Raw genomic sequence first — 23,047 nt, 5'->3', positions numbered from 1 at the left:
GCCAACAGGTTATGGGCCCAGAGTGACACAGAACCCCAGAGTAATACAGCAACAGAAGGCCAAAGCAAAAGCAGCACAGAGCAACAGAGAAGATGTCCACTAGCAGCAATCCTGTCAAGTTCTCAATGCCAAGCATCACTAACCAGAACTACCAGTCCTGGAAATTCAAGGTAAAGATGCTGTTCATAAGAGAAGGTATGTGGAAATATGCTCAGGAACAAGTGCCTCATCCATTACCAGATGATTTGCTACAGAAGGATCAGAAAGCACAAAGCACGATCTCCCTCAGTGTAGATGATAATCAGATTGTGGATATATGCAAGTGTGCAACTGCAAAGGAGATATGGGATTAGCTACAGAAAGTGCATGAAAGATCAAATCTCAGCAATAAGCTTCATCTCATGAGAAAGTTGTATCAGTCTAAACTAAGTGATGGACAGAATATGCCAGACCATATAAGAAACACCCTAGAGATTGTGGAGCGTCTCAGGGGTATTGGAGAAGAAATTAAAGATTTTCATGTTGCTGCACTTCTAGTAAGTGGTCTTCCAGAGAGTTATGACACACTCGTGACTGCACTAGATGCACGGACAGATGATGTGCTGACACTAGATTATGTTAAAGGCAAACTTGTGGATGAATTCAAGAGAAAAAGCATGTAAGCAGCAGTAATGAATCCAGAGCAGAAACATCATTAAAGACACAGGATTTCCCTAAATATAAGAGCAATCTAAGAGAAACTCGTGCATGTTTTGTCTGTAAAAAGCCTGGCCACCTTAAAGCAAACTGCAGAATTTGGAAAGCAAAAATGAGTCAGCTTAAAAATTAGAACAGTCATCAAAGGGTAAAAACACCTGTAAAAAAATATTCTGAATGTGTTGATGCTGCATTTAATGCCAGCACAGGCCCATCTGCAAAGAATATATGGTGTATAGATTCTGTTGCAAGCAGCCATATGACGAATAGCAAGTATTTCTTCACTGACCTTAATGAAAGCAAGTCAGAAAAAGTAATCTTAGCTAATGGTGGATACATGACTTCAGAAGGAGTAGGAGACATCTACCTCCACTGTCCAGTTTCCTCAGCACATAGGAGAAAGATGTCAATAAAGGACAATCTGTATGTTCCGAGCCTTGAAAGCAATCTTCTGTCAGTAATCAAGCTCACGTAAAAAGGGTATGTAGTTACTTTTAAATATAACAGCTGCATCATCTCAAATAAGGGTCACACTCTTGCAGAAGGAAAAATCCAGGACGAACTTTATCAGCTAAAATGCAAAGAAAGAGTGCACAGTGCTAGACAAGATCTGCATAAGAACTGTATCCATGTATGGCGCAGACATCTTGGGCACAGAGACCCAGAAGCAGTAAGGAAGCTAACTCAAACTGCAAATGGTATTGAAATCAACAAGTGTAGTCAAATGATGAAGTGCACTAGCTGTCTTAAAGGGAAAATGTCCAGAAAATCCTTCCCTAAAATTAGCACCACTAGATCTGCACAGCCATTGGACTTGATACATACAGATGTACACAGTCCAATGAGTGTTCAAAATCCTAGCAAGAAGAGATATTTTCTCACAATTATTGATGACTACTCCAGATATACAGTCGCCTACCTGCTTCACAGTAAGGATGAAGTTCCACAGAAACTTGCTGTAGTGTTTAACAAATTTGGAAGAATGCCAAAAGCCCTGTGTGCAGATAATGGAACCGAATATACAAGTGGTAAGGTGCAAACCATTTTGAAAAAGGATAGAATCGTGTTCCAGACTACCATTCCATACAACCCAGAACAGAATGGCATTGCAGAGAGTAAGGACCGTACTCTCTGTGAAGGTGGAAGAAGTATGTTGTTTGATGCAAATCTACCCACAACGTATTGGGGAGAAGCCATCATGACAGCTTGCTATCTTCAGAACAGAGTGCCAGGTAAAGCCAGAAATAAATCTCCGTATGAGCTATGCAACTGCGAGAATCCTAACCTGAAGCAACTCAGGATATTTGGAAGCAAAACGTTTGTGTTTGTTCCCAAAGAAAAGCATTCCAAGTGGGAATCACACACAAAGCAAGGAGTCCTGGTGGGCTATAGCGAAACTCAAAAGGGATACAGAATCCTGCACCCAGAGACCAACACTGTAACAATCAGCAGAGATGTAGTGATTGATGAAAACTCTGTATTGCTCAAATTCCATGAAGTTACACCAGTTATTCAACCTAAGAAACAAGAAAAAGAAACTCAATCACCAAACCCAGACACCGAAAAGGAAAACACTGAAGTGTGAATAAGCTCTGAAGCCACCAAGGAAGACACAGAAAAACCAAGTAAACCTCCAGTCAGGAGATCAGAAAGGCCAAACAAAGGTATCCCAGCTAGATGTCTTTCTTATGTGGTCAGAACACTTTCTGAACCAGAGCCACAGTCATGGCAAGTGATGCAAAAACTGCCTGTCCACGAGAGCAGAAGTGGATAAAAGCTGCTAATGAAGAGATGGAGTCCCTTCACCGACTCCAGACATGGGAGCTTACTGAGTTACCACAAGGAAAAAGAGCTATAGGATGTAAGTGGGTCTCCAAAAACAAATATGAATGAGAAGGTAAAGTTCACCTATTTAAGGTTAGATTGGTCGCAAAAGGGTACTCACAAAAGTATGGTGAAGATTATGATGCTACATTTTCTCCAGTTGTGAAGAAAACCACATTCAGAAATTTAATGTCGGTACCAGCAGTTCAATAGATGACAGTGAGACATTTTGACTTCAAAACAGCCTTCCTACATGGTGACATTCAAGAAGAGTTGTACATGAGCCAACCCGAGGGATGTATTAAAAAGGGTGAAGAGCACCTTGTTTGAAAAATGCAAAAATCTCTCTATGGATTTGAAGGAAACCTATCACCAGTTTTTGAGCCTATGAACAAATGCCACCACCTTTATCTGCTCCTGTTCTGCATTCCACAATCACATCAATCAAAGCAGGAGGACGCGATTAGGAACAGAGAGGAGGAACGTATGCCGCAGCAAAGACGCCCATCAGACCGGACCACTCTAATTTACATACAGCGCGGGAGCACATTAAATGGTATTTTGGGGGGGCATACTGGGGGAGTCAGGCGCTGACAGACACATTTGTGGAATGCAGCACAGGAGCAGTTAAAGGTAGTGGCATTTGTTCATAGGATCAAAAACTGGTGACAGGTTCACTTTAAGCAGTTGGCAAGACCATGGAACTCGAAAATGAACAAAGTCTGGATGGATGAAGGATTTAAAAGATCTCAAGCTGATCCATGTTTGTATATGAAAAATGTAGCGAAGGAGTGGATGTATGTTCTCCTTTATGTATACGATGTAATCATGTCTCATCAAGATGAAAAGGAAATTGCAAAGCTATGTGAAATTCTCAACCAGCACTAAGGACCTTCGAAATTTCTGACAGCCCCTCTGCCTTTGGATCGGAGACCCAGCGGTATGATGCGGGGTCCCGATTGCTCCCATGGTAACCCAATGTCGTTCTGACATCCGAGTTACCAGAGCTGAGAGACTTCCTGTCATGCACAGTGCATATCAGGAAGGCTCTGAGGTAAGTGTGCAGAGTGGAGCATTGACAGCTTATATGGCATGCAAATCTGCATGCCATATAAGTGATCATCCTGCACAAAATGAGTGTCCCATAGTGGGACAAAGTGTAAAAGTAAGAATGAAATAAAAAAATTAAATAATTGTAAAAATATTTTTTAAAAAATAAAATAAAAAATAAAAAAAAATCAATATTTATTTAATTAATAAATAAATATTTTAATTAAAAAAATCTAAGCAATAAAAGTATACATATTTAACATCGCCATGTCCGTAACGACCTGACCTATAAAACTGTCCAACTAGTTAACCCATTTAGTGAACACCATAAAAAAAGGCAAAAAAACAATGCTTTATCTTCATACTGCGGAGCAAAAAGTGGAATAACACACAATCAAAAATACGGATATAAATAAACCTGGTACCGCTGAAAACGTCATCTTGTCCCGCAAAAAACAAGCCCCCATACAGCTCCATCACCAGAAAAATTAAAAAGTTATAACTCTCAGAATAAAGCGATGAAAAAATAATTATTTTTTTATATAAAATAGTTTTTATTGCATAAAAGCGACAAAACATAAAAAAATTATATAAATGAGGTATCGCTATCATCGTACTGACCTGAAGAATAAAACTTCTTTACCAATTTTAGCACACACTTAACGCTATAAACGCCCCCCCAAAAGAAATTCATGAATTGCTGTTTTTTGTTCATTCTGCCTCACAAAAATCGAAATAAAAAGTGATCAAAAAATGTCATGTGCTTGAAAATGGTACCAATAAAAACGTCAACTCGTCCCGCAAAGTACAAGACCTCACATGACTGTGTGCCAAAATATAGAAAAATTATAGCTCTCAAAATGTGGTGATGCAAAAACTATTTTTTTCAATAAAAAACGTCTTTTAGTGTGTGACAGCTGCCAAATATAAAAACCCGCCATAAATAGTAAATCAAACCCACCTGGGGGTAAAGGGGTTAAGGAAACTTAAAGGCTAGATCTTAAGATATTTGCATCAGGAGATCACACTCTCAGAGGTTATGCGGATGCAGATTGGGCTGGAGATTCGAGTCATTGGAAATCAAAGGGGGGTTACTTGTTCAAGTTAGGAGAAAATTTATTTTCTTGGTCCAGCAGAAAACAAGTGTCAGTCACATTATCTTCTGCAGAAGCAGAATATATGTCTGCTGCTTATGCAAGTCAAGAAGAAATTTGGTTGAAACAACTTTTGGAAGATTTTAGCAAGCCATTAGCTCAACCAACAGTTAACTATGAGGACAACAAGGATGCATTAAACTTGCCAGCAGTGAGAAGATTAGTGCAAGGACTAAGCACATTGATGTAAAACATCACCACCTTTGTTTATTGCGAGTCTGACAAGATGATAACTGATGGTATAACAAAGCCATTATCAAGAGCCAAGTTTTTGGATTTCAGAACCGCAATGGGACTAACAGGATAAGTAGTTGTTGAGTGTGGGTTTTGGAATATGTTTGGTGCAGCAACTCCATTCTTGTCTATGAGTGTTCAGTTGCTAGATTTGTATGCTGTTTGTAAAGTTTAAAAAAAACTCCCAGAGGCTCACACAGGGAGAGCTTGTGACTGTATTTCCTGTGTCTGTGTATGAGTGAAGCAGCCTGCTGTAGATGCTGCACAGATAGAGACACACAAATGATTTATTTCTGATCTGTTAAGCTTATCATATATTGTTCCTGATTGTTTCTGAATAAAGAAGCTCTGTTGTCACACACTTGGAGAGTATCCTGAATAATCCGCTGCCAACAAATAGAAATGATTTTTTTTTGCAAACATGTTAAAAGTTCAATTGTATGGCACAAAATAAATGATGTTACACTTGTTTGTCACTTTATTACATTGAGGACAGGACATATCCTTAGTTATTGAAGTGGGATGTTTTCACGCTGTTATTAGAGATGAGCGACTTTGCCTTTTTTCGAGTCGAGTCGGGTTTCATGAAACCCGACTTTCTCAAAAGTCGGGTCGAACGAAATCGGCCAATTATCGTGAAAAGTCGAAGGCCGCCTGAAACACGAAACCCAATGCAAGTCAATGGGGAAGAAAAGTCGGCAGTGAGTGGAGGACAGGAAACACACCTACAGTGCCCATTTTAATGCCAAAACATCAATTCTTATTAGTTAAGCTTGTCAACCTTAATTTACTTTATAATAATAGTTAGGCATTGAAAACTGGGGGTTATTTGGCTAAAGTTGTGGGGGGGTAGGGCTGGCTCCAGATTTTCGTGGGCCCAGGGTCAAAGAATGTCAATGGGCTCCTTTAACACATGCCACAATTCAGATCCTCTGATACGGCAGAGAAATAGTGGTATAGTACAATGAAAAATACTTCACTTCTTACATCTCATGACTGATATCCATTTTAAATTCTCCAATAGCTCCAAAAATGGACAGTATATTACTCCATACAGTATTATGGCCACCGCATAGTGCGCTATACAGAGTAATGAGGCCAATATATTTCTCCATACAGAATCATTGGTCCCATATAATGTTTGAAACAGTATATGATGAGCTCCACATAATGCTACAGTATATGTTGGTCCCCATGGATGAAGCTCCACTGTGTTATGGGCCCAAATAATGCTCCATATATAATGGGCCCCATTTCTAATGCTCCAGTGCATAATGGGCCCTGTAAATGCTGCTCCAGTGTCTGATGTCCACCTTTGGAATGCTCCAGTGTATGGTGGGCCTCATATATCATTCTCCAGAGTATAGTGCTCCCCAAAAATAGCTGTCCCAACATTGAAAACAATTAAATAAATCTCCTCGCTAGGGAATCCCTGTACTAGTCTGGACTCCTCATTGTCCCCATCTTCCATCTCACTGCACTTGGACTGTTTAGGCAGAGGGCATACAGACGTGATGTCATCGCGCTCTCTGACTAGAATGTCACTGTCAGGAAACGAGGAAGACGTCACGGCGGTGGAGCAGGGAGAGGTAAGTATTTCAACTATGCAAGTGCTGTGATCCTGAGCAAGCAGGGGGGGCTGTTATGAATGAGTCACCAAGGAGGAAAAACAAAAACAAACTAAGCCACAGAAAACCAGAGAGGTTGGTAACTAAGCAGATTGCAGACCCCTGATCCTATCCACAAAACTAGCAGTAGCCGTGGAGCATACCTACGATGATCCTAGACGCCTCGTCACAGCCGGAGAACTAAATAAGCCTAAAGCAAGAAAAGGGGAAATCTAAACTGCCCCAGAGCAGAACCCAAACCCCCCAAACATGTATTGACGGTGAGAAAAGATGAAAACACAAACACAGATAGAAAAATAAGCTGAGCAAACGATGGGGCCCACACTAACTAGAAAGGACAGGAAAGGAAAGATGCTGTCTGCAATCACGCACAAAACCCTGCCAAAAAAATGTCCAACACTTTCTGATGACAAAAACCCTGAAGTCGCTAGACTTCAATTCCCTATATCAGCACTCTGGTATATTCTGAAGACAGAGCAAAAAGAGACCAATCTGATCAGGGACAAGAAGCAAACTGGCATAAACAGAGACATAAGAATGGAAATTCAGCACAGCCCCAGCAGGGGCTGGCTGACCACAAAAACTGAGTAAACCAGACCAAATCTCATGTGAAAAAATAGCAGAGCACACTTAGCTTGAGAAGGCAGGAACAGAACTGGAAACCAGAACCTCAGGGCAGGAAAAAATCACATGCACAAAATTAGGGAGTCGGCTGTCTTAAATCCAGTCAGAGACTCCTGATGTCCACTCACAGTCCTCCTCCTCAGGTGGCAAGTCTCTGCCATTTAGATCAGCTTCATTACCTACTGTCACCTCTAGAGGGAGCCCGGATGGAGAACTCACGACTCCTCTGTCAACACAGCCAGCTCCACTACTCTCACCAGAAGCCAGAGGTAAACCAGAAAATGAGTTCACAACAGTACCCCCCCTTGAGGAGGGGTCACCGAACCTTCATCCACGCCACCAGGCCGATCAGGATGGGCCCGGTGAAAAGCACGAACCAATCTATCGGCATGAATGTCAGAGGCAGAGACCCAAGAATAGTCCTCCTGGCCATAACCCTTCCACTTGACCAAATACTGGAGTCTCCGTCTAGCCAGACGAGAATCCAGTATTTTCTCTACCTCATATTCCACATTACCTTCAACAACACGTGCCGCCATAGGAACCACTGGCTCAACAAACCTCTTCAACAGAGACTTATGAAACACGTTATGGATCTTAAACGTAACTGGAAGAGCCAATCGAAAAGAAACCGGGTTAAGAATCTCCAAAATCCTATAAGGTCCAATAAATCTTGGCTTGAACTTTGGAGACGCAACCTTCATAGAGATATTTTTAGACGACAACCAAACCATATCACCCACTTTAAACCGGGGACCAATGGTCCTATGCCAGTTGGAAAACCGCTGGGCCTTTTCTTGAGAGAGGGACAACTTATCCACCACTTGGTCCCATATCTGCTGCATTCCCTCTACCACAGTGTCAACACCTGGGCAGGCTGAAGATTCCACTTGCCCTGAAGAAAATCGAGGATGAAACCCAAAGTTACAGAAAAAGGGCGACATCAATGTGGCAGAACTAGCTCTATTATTTAGGGCGAATTCGGCCAAGGGCAAAAATGAGACCCAATCATCCTGATCAGCAGATATAAAACATCTCAAATAGGACTCCAAAGTCTGGTTTGTTCTCTCAGTCTGCCCATTGGTCTGTGGGTGAAACGCAGAGGAGAAGGATAACTGAATTCCCAGCTTGGAACAAAAAGCTTTCCAAAATCTGGAGACAAACTGGACTCCTCTGTCCGACACAATGTTCTCAGGAATCCCATGCAACCGAACCACCTGTTGTAAAAACAAAGGCACCAACTCTGAGGAAGATGGCAGCTTTGGGAGTGGTACAAGATGGACCATCTTAGAAAATCTATCACAAATCACCCAGATAACAGTCATTCTCTGAGAGACAGGAAGAGCCCAAATAAAATCCATTGAGATATGGGTCCATGGCCTCTTGGGCACCGGCAAGGGCATCAACAACCCACTAGAATGAGAACAGGGTTTAGACCGGGAACAAGTCCCACAAGACTGCACAAAATTCCTGACATCACGAGATAAGGCGGGCCACCAAAAAGACCGACTCACCAAATCTCTGGTACCAAAAATACCTGGATGACCAGCCATTGCGGAGCAATGAACTTCAGACATCACTCTCTTCCTCCACTGGTCAGGAACATACAATTTTCCAATAGGACAACGTTCAGGTTTGTCCTCCTGAAATTCTTCCAGAGCACGTCTCAAATCGGGCGAGATGGCAGAAAGAACTACCCCCTCACCTAGGATGGTAGTAGGTTTGGTCACAATAGGAGAATCAGCAAAGAAACTCCTAGAAAGGGCGTCTGCCTTAACATTCTTAGTGCCCAGAAGAAAGGAGACCACAAAATCAAAACGCGTGAAAAACAAGGCCCACCTAGCCTGTCTAGGATTCAAGCGTTTGGCCGACTCGAGGTAAATCAAATTTTTGTGGTCAGTGAGGACCACAATTTGATGTCTAGATCCTTCCAACCAATGTCTCCACTCCTCGAATGCCAACTTCATGGCCAACAATTCCCGATTCCCCACATCATAGTTGCGTTCAGATGGGGAGAACTTTCGGGAAAAGAAGACACAGGGATTCATTTTAGAAGTCACCGGATCTTTTTGGGACAAAACAGCTCCTGCACCAATCTCCGAAGCATCTACCTCTACCTGAAATGGAAGTGAGACATCAGGTTGCCGTAAAACCGGAGCAGAAGTGAACCTCCGCTTCAGCTCCTGAAATGCCAAAACAGCCTCTGGAGACCAATTCAGCACATCAGCGCCCTTCTTGGTCAGATCAGTCAGTGGTTTGGCAATACCAGAAAAATTAGCTATAAATTTACGATAAAAATTAGCAAAACCCAAAAACTTCTGGAGAGCCTTCAAAGAAGTGGGCTGAACCCAATCATAAATGGCCTGTACATCGGCCGGGTCCATTTCAATAGTTGACGGAGACAAAATAAATCCCAAAAATGACATCCTCTGTACACCAAAAAGGCATTTCGATCCCTTAATATACAGGGAATTCTCCCTCAAAATTCAGTACACAGTCCGAACATGTTCCACATGAGAATCCCAATCACTGGAAAAGATCAGAATATCATCCAAATAGATGATCAAAAACTTATCCACAAAGTCCCGGAAAATATCATTCATGAAGGATTGGAAGACAGAAGGGGCATTAGTGAGCCCAAAAGGCATCACCAGGTACTCAAAATGTCCCTCCGGAGTATTAAATGCCATCTTCCATTCATCCCCATGCTTGATGCGAATAAGATTATACGCCCCCTGAGGTCAAGCTTAGTAAACCAGCAGGCACCTTTAACGCTGGAGAATGAATCATAAATCAGGGGTAACGGATACTGATATTTAACCGTAATCTTGTTAACGGAACGATAGTCAATACAAGTCCTTAATGAACCATCTTTCTTAGCCACAAAAAAACACAGCACCTAAGGGTGAAGAGGATGGTCTAATATGACCCTTCTCCAACGACTCCTTAATATAAGATCGCATAGCCTCGTGTTCAGGTACAGATAAGTTGAAAAGCCGACCCTTGGGAAATTTACACCCAGGCCTCAACTCAATTGCACAGTTATAACTCCTATGAGGAGGCAGGGACGCAGACTTACTCTCACTAAATACATCATAAAAATCAGCCAAATAATCAGGAACATCATGAGACTGGGGAGAGGTGGAGAAAACAGGAGTGTCACCAAGAGCACACCGACAGCCCCAACTCACCACAGACACAGATTTCCAATCCAAAACTGGATTATGGATTTGCAACCAAGGAAAACCCAGAACAATAGTATCATGGAAATTATGCAGTACCAAAAGTCTACAATTTTCTTGATGGTCTGGGGCGACCCGCATTATCACCTGGGTCCAAAACTGAGGTTTAATCTCCGCCAAAGGAGTAGCATCAATACCCCTCAAAGGAATAGGAGTCCGCAGAGCTATCATGGGAAAACCACAACGTTTAGCAAAATCCAAATCCATCAGATTCAAAGCCTCTCCTGAATCCACAAAAGCCTTGGCGGAAAATGTGGATAAGGAGCAGATCAGAGTAATTGCCAAAAGGAACTTAGGTTGTACGCCACCCACAGCAAATGTGTGTGCAAAACGTTTATCTCATTTAGGGCAGACAGAAATAATATGAGAGGCATCTCCACAGAAAAAACACTGCTTATTACGCCTTCTATACTCCTGACGTTGCACCCTAGACAAAACTCTATCAAATTGCATAGGTTCAGACATTTGTTGAAAAGGTGGCAACACCTCTCGTGTAGTTTTATGTTCATGTAAACGCCGATCAACTTGAATGGCTAATGACATAGAATCGTCAAGACCAGAGGGAACAGGAAATCCCACCATAATATCTTTTACGGTTTCTGATAAACCCTTGCGAAAGAGAGCTGCCAAGGCACCATCATTCCATGTAGTAAAGACCGCCCACTTTCGGAATTTTTGACAGTATAACTCTGCAGAATCCTGACCGTGGTTCAATGCCAATAGGGCTTTCTCAGTTTGATCAATAGCATTAGGTTCATCATACGACAACCCCAAGGCTTGAAAACATGCATTCACATTAGTCAGAATAGTATTTTCAGGTGTCAAAGAAAACGCCCAATCCTGGGGATCGCCGCACAGCAAGGTGATGACAATTTTAACCTGCTGCGCAGAGCTCCCCGATGAGTTAGGCTTCAAGGCAAGAAATAATTTACAATTATTCTTAAAATTCAAAAATTTAGACCGATCCCCAGAAAACACATCAGAAGTAGGGATTTTTGGTTCAACAGCATGTGATTGAGCGTGATAGGCGGAAATTCCCCGCATTTCAGCAGCGAGCTGCTCCACACAATCAGACAATTGCTTAATCTCCATTAAGGAAAAAATCCTCCTACGGCCCCAGCAGGGGCTGGCTGACCACAAAAACTGAGTAAACCAGACCAAATCTCAAGTGAAAAAATAGCAGAGCACACTTAGCTTGAGAAGGCAGGAACAGAACTGGAAACCAGAACCTCAGGGCAGGAAAAAATCACATGCACAAAATTAGGGAGTCGGCTGTCTTAAATCCAGTCAGAGACTCCTGATGTCTACTCACAGTCCTCCTCCTCAGGTGGTAGGTCTCTGCCATTTAGATCAGCTTCATTACCTACTGTCACCACTAGAGGGAGCCCGGATGGAGAACTCACGACTCCTCTGTCAACACAGCCAGCTCCACCACTCTCACCAGAAGCCAGAGGTAAACCAGAAAATGAGTTCACAACAGGGGGCCCACTCATTGGCGACGGCACTGGCACAGGGCCCCTCATAGTACACCGGTCTGTCTGACGGCGGGTGTGCACCCCCACCGTCAGAGACACTTGATTCTACTATGAGGAACCTTGTGCCAGAGCCATTGCCAAACAGTGTGCCCACCCTCCTGTCCAGGGCAATGGCACTCACACGGGTGTGTGTGCCAGGTGGTGACCCCGTCCCTGTGGGGGGAGGCAGCCCAGTTAGGGAGGTGGAAAAATTGGCATATGTTGATGTTGGACATTCAGCAGCTGCAAATGGAGTAATTGGAGAAGTCCGCGGAAGAGGAGGACAAAAGCAAGCCATTTTTCTGGCAACCTACGTGTCAGCAGGGGAGGGTGGGACAAAATCCTTTGAAACCCATGCATGGTTCATTTTAATGAAGGTTAGATCATCTACATTTTGGGTCGACAGACGGGTCCTTTTTTCTATCAGGATTGATCCAGCAGCACTGAAGACTCGTTCAGACAACACACTAGCAGCAGGGCAAGCGAGCTCCTGTAAGGCATATTGTGCCAATTCAGGCCAGGTATCAAGTTTACTGGCCCAATAGTCAAAGGAGAATGACCGGTGAGGGAGAACATCGATATGGGAGGAAAAGTAGTTTGTTACCATAGTTGACAACTGCTGTCTCCTGTCACTTTCAATTGATGCAGTATTACCAGTCGTGTGAGCGGTACTTGAAAAATCAGTCCACAACATGGTCATGAAACCCCTGTGTCCAACACCACTTTGGCTGTGTGCACCACGAACACCTCTCTCATGTTGCCACCTACGACTTGTTGGAAAGACATCACCGCCGCTGTGTGCTGGGAATGCCTCAAACAAACGGTTTACCAGAGTTGCTTGGTTGTTAGCCAATATTAGCTCTAGGTTCTCCTGTGGCATGATGTTTTGGAATTTGCCTTTATAGCGTGGATCCAGGATGCTGGCCAACCAGTAGTCATCATCGTTCATCATTTTGGCAATGCAGGGGGTCCACTTTTAGGATCTGCAAGGCATAATCAGACATGTGGGCCAATGTTCCAGGTGTCAATGATGCACTGCGAGTGCTGGGTGGAGGAGCACTTTCTGGCAAATCCACATCCCTCCAGTCACGCACAAACCCTGTACCTGACCTTGCCATGCCAACATTTTTTCTTGCCCCCCTGAGAAGCATCCTCCTCCCCAAAATAATCATCCCCATCATCCTCCTCCTCCACCTCGTCCACGAGCCTTCCCTGACCAGAAAATGGCTGACTGTCATCAAGGCTTCCCTCCTCCTCTTCCTCCTCGGCTGCAGACGCCTGCTCCTTAATGCGCGTCAAAGTTTGCATGAGCAGACTCATAAGTGGGATGCTCATGCTTATGATGGCGTCGTCTGTGCTTACCAGCCGTGTGCATTCCTCAAAACACTGAAGGACTTTACAGAGGTCTTTCAGCTTCGACCACTGCACACCAGACAACTCCATGTCTGCCTACAAACTGCCTGCCCATGTATCCTCCCACAAATGAATTACAGCCTGCTTCTGTTCGCACAGCCTCTGAACCATGTGCAGGGTGGAGTTCCACCTTGTTGCAACGTCGATAATTAGGCGGTGCTTGGGAAGGTGGAGCAATCACTGCAGCTTCTGCATACGACTGGAATGTATGGGCGACTGGAGGATGTGCAAGCACAGTCTTCGCACCTTATGGAGCAGGCCTGTTAACTCTGGATAATTATTGAGGAAGCACTGCACCACCAGGTTCAAGGTGTGAGCCAGGCAAGGTATGTGTCTGAGTTTTGAAAGGGCTATGGCTGCCACAAAATTCCGGCCATTATCACTAACTACCTTGCCTGCCTCAAGATGTAGACTGCCCAGCCATGACTCAGTTTGTCGCTGAAAGTAGTCGGCCAGTACCTCCGGTGTGTCTATTGTCACCCAAACACATCATCTTCAACACAGCCTGCTGACGCTTACCACTAGCTGTTCGATAGTGGGACACCTCGTGTGCAACACTGGTGTGGCGCCCCTGAGGGTTCAGTCGCCACAGAGGTACTGCACCTCCTCCTTAGGTGTGGTACACGACCATCCAGGTAAGGTGGAGACACCAGAACACGCTCCAACACCTGCACCCCACACCACAAAGTAGTGTAGCAAAGCACCTTCGGCGGCTCCCTGCTTGGAGTGTAGCATAGCACCCCTTGGTGGCTTCCTGCTTGGAACATGAAATGTGCTGGGAGGTGGGTGGAGTTTAGTTCACATAAAAGAGCAGGAAGAGTTGAGTCAGTCAGTCAGTCATTCATTCAGTCAGTGAGTGAGGATGTAGAAGGACAGAGAGTGAGACAGAGAACATCCCCGGGAGAGGAATGGAAGAAGGAAGTGCTGTAGCAGGTCACAGTGATCTGGGTCTGCTGGCACAGGAAAGAGACAGAGAAAGGAAGCTTGATTCTCCATTGGGAAGAAGGATTAGCACGGAATGTAAGGAGAATAAGAGAACAAGGACCTGGGTTAGAGGAGAACCCTTTTCAAGTTCTAAGCGCAAGGCCGGGGTCCGGTCCCCGAGGTTGTATGGATACTAATGGTCCTGCAGCAGACACCGGAGGAATAGAAGTAGTGACCACTTTATTCCCACTCAAGACTTGGGGGCACAACAGCAACATAAGAGAGAGCCGGGACTTGGTAGCAAGGAGTCCCCGAAGCAGGCTACAGCTGTCTGCCGTACAAGTAGAGTTCATAGGAACATCTGACTGGAGGAACTCCAGTGTAACTCAGTACTAGGAGTACTTCATTCAAAGGCGCTATAAGAGGAGACGTTCAGAATAGGCACATATGTTGGCGGAGTGTTGGATAGGAGTATTTCATCTTGCCTGGAAGTTGGCTGAGCGCCTGACCCGGAGGACACGGCACGGATGCGGGCACCTGTACCTGCAACAGACTGTGAGTAAAGCTTTGGAACTACATGCCATGGTGTCCTCCACTTATTCCTGCGCCAACCTGCCCAGCACTGCTACATCCCATGCGCCTGACACTACACCATCTACATGTCACTTCACCTACACTGCCCTGGGACTCCAGCCCTGCCTGTGGAGGGCTATAACATCACTGCTGCATCACACCATCTGTCCCAGAGGATCTGTCTGCAGCGTCGGCTTACATCTTCATTGCCGAACACTGCAGGTGGCATCACGAATCACTTATAAACTTTCATCACCATAAGCACACTGCAACAACTCCTTTTACAATGGGCGCCCAGGGCCACGGGTCGGGTCCCAGCTGCCGTGACATCTCCCATTGAAGCTCATCGGGCCTGGTACCGAGTACCCCACAGCCCTGGGAGGGCGACCCACTGGCAGCTGCGGATGGAGTGCTCGTGCGATTGTGCTCTGTGGATGAGCTTTCACTTCTGGAGGAGGAGGAGGAGGGTGGAACGCCTACAGCCAACTGTTTCCTATACCGTGGGCTAGGCAGCACTGTCCCACCACCGCTGTCCCCTGTGGACCCTGCATCCACCACATTAACCCAGTGCGCAGTGATGGACACGTAACGGCCCTGGCCATGCCTACTGGACCATGCATCTGTTGTGAGGTGCACCTTTCCACTCACTGATTGCTTGAGTGCATGGACAATGCAGTCTTTCACATGCACATGGAGGGCTGGGATGGCTTTTCGCGAAAAGAAGTGCTGACTAGGTAGGTCATAGCATGGTACTGCGTAGGCCATGAGCTCGCGGAAAGCTTTGCTTTCAACCAACCGGTAGGGCATCATCTCTAACGAGATTAGTTTGGCAATGTGGGTGTTCAAAGCCAGTGTACGTGGATGAGAGGATGAATACTTTCTTGTCCTACTCAGAGTCTCTGGTAGGGTGAGCTGGACTTGAGAGCTACATATGGCGGAACTAGCGGTGGACATGGCGGACTGAGAGAGGGTTGGTGATGGTGATGGTGTTGGTGGTGTTGCTGATGGCCTAGATTCAGTCTTTTGTAGCAATAACATTGTGATTCCATGACTGCTTTGCCCTTGCGACGACACCTCGACATTTGCTGCTGCTGGTGGTGTGCTAACCGGTGGGCTTACAGTGGGGGAAGCGATGTAGCGTTGCTGACTACTTTCATTCGGAGCAGGTGCACATGTGGTACGTGAGGTTTGGTAGTCCGTCCACGCTTGCAAGTGCATGGTGGCTAAATGTCTAAGCATGCAAGTGGTATTCAAATTTCTCAGATTTTTCCCTCGGCTAATGGTACTGTCACACTTAGCGATGCACCAGCGATCCCGACCAGCGATATGATGCGCTCAGGATTGCTGGTGTATCGCTAAGTGGTCGCTAATGAGCTGCCACACAGGCAGATCTCATCAGCGACATAGCAGGATCGGGGGTCGCTACTTACCTGTCAGACGCAGCGATCCTGATGTCCTCCACCCGCGTCCACGCGTCGCTCGTCGGCACCACAGGAAGGTGACGACGAGAAACAGCCCAGGACGTTCTCGCGCGATCAGCGATAATCAGTGGGGGAGCCGGTCAGAGGTAAGTATCAGACATAGCGATATCGCTAGCAATATCGCTATAACGTCACAAAATCGGTGACGTTATAGCAATATTGCTAGCGACATCGCTTAGTGTGACAGGCCCTTAAAAGGTCTTTGCGCACTTCTTACAGATCATTTTTGCCTGATCATTAGTATTTTGTTCAAAAAAGTGCCACACTGCACTCTTCCTACTATGGAAGACATTTTGAGACCTTGCACGCTGTGCTAATTTGACCATCTGGCCAAGCTGTCCTGCAACTCTTTTCATTTTTGTAACACGTTTTTGGACTGCTACTGTCATGCCAGATAACAGCTTTTGCGATGTCGTTGCCTGCTGCGGATCCTCCTCCTCCTCTTCTGAGCTATTGGTAGCGGCACCCTCTTCCCCCAATGGATGCCAATCTGGGTCAACAACTGGGTCATCCATCACCTCCTCTTCAATTTCATGTGCACCTTCCTCTGTTCTGTGTCACCATGTAAGGTGGTATAGTATGTGGGAAGGGGCACCTGAGTTTCATCAGGGTCAGATTCTGGCTCAGTACACTGCGAGGGCAATGTAGTGCTCTGAGTGAATGTACCAGCAGAAAAATCTAGCAGTGGCTGTGCATCAGTGCACTCCATGTCGGATTCATCTTGGACTGGGGAATTCACGATTTGACTTGCTAACCCAGGCATGGTATGTGAAAGGAGCTCCATGGAGTAATCGGTAGTGTGGCCTGCCACATCCTTCTCTTTTGGTAGGGGTGAAGGACACACGGAAAGGTGTTGTTCCTGACCAGGAGCCTCCAATGACAACTCAGTGCTTTTATTTTTTGAAACTTCAGAAGAGGAGGCGAGAGAGCTGGAGGCTATGTCAGCAATGTAAACCAAAACTTGTTACTGAAGCTCCAGCTTTAAAAGTGGTTTACCTACTCCCAGAAAAGAGAGCCTTCGAGGCCTTGTGGAGCCAGACGATGACGCAGGCTCAATACCTCCTGCCTTAGGTGCTATTGTGCTTTTGCCACTACCAACAGATGCAACACCACCATCGGGACCAGCTGGCAACCCCCGTCCACTTCCATGGCGTCTTCCACCATACTTGCTCATTTTTGTGAAAATGTACCCAAAATACCACCAGCTATATGGTACTGTAAAACAAGGTAGAAGGTGTATCTACTATTGGTGAGAATTTGAATCTGACTATAGATTTGAGGACGCAGAACTATTGTCTCTGGCCCAGTAGAGATTACACCTCAATGTAGCAGACTGAAATTGGATGGTGTATGACAAGGTGTAGGGTGTCTATAGGATTGGTGAGAATTTGAATCTCACTATAGATTTGAGGACGCAGAACTATTGTTTCTGGCCCAGTAGAGATTACACCTCAATGTAACAGGCTGAAATTGGATGGTGTATGACAAGGTGGAGGGTGTCTATAGGATTGGTGAGATTTTGGAACTCACTAGAGATTTGAGGACGCTGACAATGATGCTCTCAGTCCAAAGCCAGCCAATCACTTGCATGCCCTTCTCAAAGATGGTGGTGACCGATGCCTATGTCATTGAGTTGCCCACAGTGTGCGTCCTCCATCACTGGCTGAAAAAGGGCGCTGGAAGCATCTTTTGAAACGTGACTTTGGTGCTCTGGTCACCGACCTCGTGGCCGACCTCACGCTATGGTCGGGTTTCGTTTCATGAAACCTGACCTCAGTGAAAGTTGGCGACTTTTGAATATGACCGACTCGTTTCGCTCAACTCTAGTTGTTATAGATCACATTAATCATTGCTTACAGAGATAAAGCATCTTACAATTAAATTTTTTTAAATTTTTTGCTGTCCAGCCTCTAAAGATTATTAAATTTGGAAGTCATCATACCTTGTACAGGAAAAATCATGAATTCATTAGTATTTGCATCTTTGAGGGTGTAATCTTCTTTTCCACAATCTGAGTGATCTAAGAGGGCAAGCCGTACTTCTGCAAGTGACTCTTCTTGATGGAAAAGCCCAGTTTGAAGCGATGCAGTGTGTTTGTAGTTTGCTGAAAAACATACAGGAAATTACTTATAACTGTAGTTTACTCATCCAATGTTTAGCAAAATAATTTTATTTGAAATATAAAAGACATTTGTTTTTTAGTCACAAAGGGAAGCTATTCATGTACTTCTTTTATTCAATGGTGCTGTGAATGGCGTAAGTCTATGAACCTTGACTTTCAGCATCAGGTGTGACCCATTGACCAGCAATAATTGTATTTAATCATTTTCCAGTAATTGTTGATTAGTCCGGCCCATCAGTTTGGAGGAATTTTAGCTGATTCCTCCCTATAAGGCCTCCTTCACATATACGTTTCACCGATACGTGTAGCATCCATTTTTACACATACCAAAGACATGTATCCACTCATACCTATTTAATCCTATGGTGATCTTCACATGTCCGTGTTTTCACATGGACCATGTAGCCATGTCTATGTGACACGTAGCAGAATTAAATGCATTCAAGAAATTACTGATTTTTATGTGTTAAAGATGTGAAATCAAAATAGGTAGATAGATTGTGCCTTACATATGTAGCTTATTGTATATCTATTAACCTAATAAATAATGGACAAAAATGACACATCCCCTAATTTTTTTTTGTAACCAGCAAAGGTAAAGGAGACAGATGAGAGCTGATATTATCAGGCTGGGAAGGGTCATAGTCAATAGGCCCTTTCCAGCCTAAAAATACCAGCCTGCAGCCACCCCAAAAGTGGAGCATCACATGAGATGCTGCAATTCTGAAACTTCGCATTGGCTTTTACCGATTGCCTTTGTATGGCGGCAATAGGGGTAATGGTTTTTGTGGTTTATGTCAGTTGTGAAGTGTCCAAAGACACAGCTGACATCAAGCCTTGGTTATAGTATTGGAGAGGTGTCTACAAGACCCTCCCATCACTAAATCAGTAATAAAAAGGAAACACACACAAAAAAAATAATTTATTGAAATAAACACTCTTCAAAACTTTTCTTGGTTCAACACTTTGTTAAAAAATTATCTGATTAATTATCTGATGAAGGTTGATAAGCTTTTTGTGCTCACAGACATGTGATATTGGATTGTTTTTCTCATTTAAAATATGAAAACGTCTATTATATTTGACTCATATGTTAGCTTTGGTTCTCTATCAACTTTTAAAACTGATGTTTTTGGTCAAATTTGTGTAGAAATATAGAAAGTTCTGAAGTGTTCATGAACTTTCAAGCAAAACAGTAGAAGCATATTGAAGGCAAGTACAATACAACAAAAAGAATGTTTCCGAAGGCCGGAATTCAGGTGTATTTTATGGTTTTTATTTTGGCTGCTCCCACACCTAAACTAAGTCAGAGGCCTAAAGGCACTATGGAGAAAGGAGAAAGTTACTGCCAGACACCTTTTAGTAGCTTTCTCCTGTGGAAATGAAAAACATTGGGTCTTTGAATATAGGCTTCTTCAATCCTGTTTGACAACATTATCTACTGGGAGCAGCCACTTTCACACATTAAGTGGTCATTCTATCCTGCCTACTGTAATGAGCACGGGAACTTTTAGATATATTAAAAATATATATGTGAATGGCAGTTAAGCAGCATTAGCAATTATTTTTTTTATTCTGGTTTCAAGACTCAGTTCCACCGAAGGTAATAACCAGTGCTCATCAGAACCATACAAAGCTGATCCAACTTGTTTAAAAAAAAAGTTTATACATTAGTGCTATTCTTTTATTGGAGTTGTGATTGAGCAAGTGTTTCAGTGATCATTGTGTTTGGCTTTGTGTTGGTATATAGCTATGTGCGGACAATGTTGAAATGCTCTATTTGTTATGAACCATGAACCATTTTCAGCTCTACCTAAAACTTTGTAGCCAGATTTAATGAATGACAGTAAAAACATTATTTGGAAAATATTATTACGGATGGATATTTCTTTATGAAGTCTGTTTAACCAATCAATCCTAAAGACATGCTTATGAATTTGATTGTGATGTTAAAGATATCAAATAGACATTGATAGGCCAATAAAGGCAAGAGGATATTGAATATACCTGAAGGACTCTATCTGAATACTGACTTACAGATTAACAGATGTATTATGTGGAGTCTGTCATCTCAAACTGACAGTATAAACTGAGCATATAGCCTTGCTTGGTATATTGCCGCTATAAAAATGACACCTTTCATGTTCTAATTGCTGCCTCCATTCTGCAGAAACTGAAATTAAATCAAATATACTAATTAGGTGGCTCAGTGGCCAAGAGGTTCAGTGCACCTGTAAAGGAGCGAAGTTGTCATCACCCCTCCTGAAGACCTTATAATGCATTGCCTAGTTTTATATGTAGCTCTATCTAATTTATGGCCTGCAGCACTTAGTTAGCCAGTAGACGGGGACAACTATTGGGGTCCAACCATGGTGGGATGAGTTATGTGAGCAAAGAAACTCAATTACTGTTTGTTAGCAGTTTGTGAAAAGTAAAGAAAAGAGAGGGACCTATGGTTCACGGATCAACATTAATTAAGGGTGTTGTGTGTGAAGAAGAGAGAGGAAGCCATACTCGGGTAGCAAATTCTGAAGTAATCAAGTGTCTAGTAGCTGACGGATCTTTTAGCTCAGGCAAGTGGCGGGACCTACATCAAGTGTTAACGGGGGGAACCCGTTCGTCGTTGGGAACACCAGCACGCTTTGGGGCCTGTGAGTCGGGGGTCCCAGTGCCAGCATGGGTGCTGACACAGGGCTCCACATGCTTTAAACTGCTTAAAATACTCACATCTCCTCGTTCCCCACTGCCCGCAGGTCCGGTCTCTTCCTCATCTTCTGACTCTGTGACATCTCAGGGCAGAGGGCGCAATGACATCACTACAGCATGCCCTCTGAGCTGAGCAGTTCAGAGAGCCAAAATAGGCTGAAGACACTAGAGCTGAGGAGAACAGAGCTGCGGCCAGAGGGGAACAAGAAGAGGTATGAGTATTTAATTATATATTTTTTAAGTATGGAGCCCATTCTGTAGGTTGCATTACATGGATCCCATTCTGTATGTAGAATTACATGGGGCCCATTTTTCTGTATGCAGCATTATATGGGGCCCATTATGCTGTATACAGCATTATATGGAGCACATTATACTGTATGCAGCATTATATGTGACCCATTCTGTATATATCATTATATGGGATCCCTTATACTGTATGCAACATTACATGGGGCCCATTATTCTGTTGGGAGCATTATATGGGGCCCAGTATGCTGTATGCAGAATTATATGGGCCCATTATTCTGAATGGAGCATTATATGGGGCCCATTATACTGTATGAACATTATATGGGGCCAATATGCTGTATGAAGCAATATATGGGTCTCATACTATATAGAGCATTATATAGGGCTTATTATTCTATATGGAGCATTACATGGTGTCCATTATTCTGCGCGGTGCATTATATGGGGTCCATTATTCTGTATAAAGCATTATATGGGGCTAATTCTGAATGGAGAATTATATGGGGACAATTATTCTGTATGGAACATTATATGGGGTCCATTAATCTGTATAGAGCAATATACACTCACTGGCCACTTTATTAGGTACACCTGTCCAACTGTGTGTTAAGACTTGATTTCTAATCAGCCAATCACATGGCGGCAACTCAGTGCATTTAGGCATGTAGACATGGTCAAGACAATCTCCTGCAGTTCAAACCGAGCATCAGTATGGGGAAGAAAGGTGATTTGAGTGCCTTTGAACGTGGCATGATTGTTGGTGCCAGAAGGGCTGGTCTGAGTATTTCAGAAACTGCTGATCTACTGGGATTTTCACGCACAACCATCTCTAGGGTTTACAGAGAATGGTCCGAAAAAGAAAAAAAATCCAGTGAGCGGCAGTTCTGTGGCCGGAAATGCCTTGTTGATGCCAGAGGTCAGAGGAGAATGGGCATACTGGTTCGAGCTGATAGAAAGGCAACAGTGACTCAAATTGCCACCCGTTACAACCAAGGTAGGCAGAAGAGCATCTCTGAACGCACAGTGCGTCGAACTTTGAGGCAGATGGGCTACAGCAGCAGAAGACCACACTGGGTACCACTCCTCTCAGCTAAGAACAGGCATCTGATGGCTACTTTCAGCAGGATAATGCGCCATGTCATAAAGCTCGAATCATCTCAGATTGGTTTCTTGAACATGACAATGAGTTCACTGTACTCAAATGGCCTCCTCAGTCACCAGATCTCAATCCAATAGAGCATCTTTGGGATGTGGTGGAACGGGAGATTCGCATCAGGGATGTGCAGCCGACAAATCTGCGCCAACTGTGTGATGCCATCATGTCAATATGGTCCAAAATCTCTGAGGAATGCTTCCAGCACCTTGTTGAATCTCTGCCACGAAGAATTGAGGCAGTTCTGAAGGCAAAAGGGGGTCCAACCCGTTACTAGCATGGTGTACCTAATAAAGTGGCCAGTGAGTGTATATGGGGTCCATTATTCTGTATGGTGCATTATAAGAGGCCCATTATTCTGTACGGAGAATTAAATGGGGTCTATTATTCTGTATGGAGCATTATATGGGGTCCAGTATTCTGTATGGAGCCTTATATGGAGTCCATTAATCTTTAT

The 23,047-nt window shown here is 44.1% G+C and overlaps 1 protein-coding gene across 6 annotated transcripts in view; it reads right to left on the bottom strand.

Annotated features, from left to right (window-relative positions):
• The window catches only part of LOC141088999 (uncharacterized), a 422,573-nt gene that overhangs the window by 330,632 nt on the left and 68,894 nt on the right, over positions 1-23,047 (bottom strand). For all 6 annotated transcript variants that reach the window (XM_073575283.1, XM_073575281.1, XM_073575285.1 and 3 more), the window contains one exon: positions 18,300-18,461. In XM_073575283.1, coding sequence (XP_073431384.1) covers positions 18,300-18,318 — 19 coding nt within the window. In that variant the 5' untranslated portion in view covers positions 18,319-18,461. The remainder of the gene's footprint in view (positions 1-18,299; positions 18,462-23,047) is intronic.

Source organism: Dendrobates tinctorius, unplaced genomic scaffold, assembly GCF_039654945.1.
Source record: "Dendrobates tinctorius isolate UK_male_01 unplaced genomic scaffold, ASM3965494v1 ptg000043l, whole genome shotgun sequence".
NCBI classification, from domain to species: Eukaryota; Metazoa; Chordata; class Amphibia; order Anura; family Dendrobatidae; genus Dendrobates; species Dendrobates tinctorius.
The sequence above is the reverse complement of the archived record's forward strand: the minus strand, read 5'-3'. Positions and strand labels throughout refer to the sequence as shown.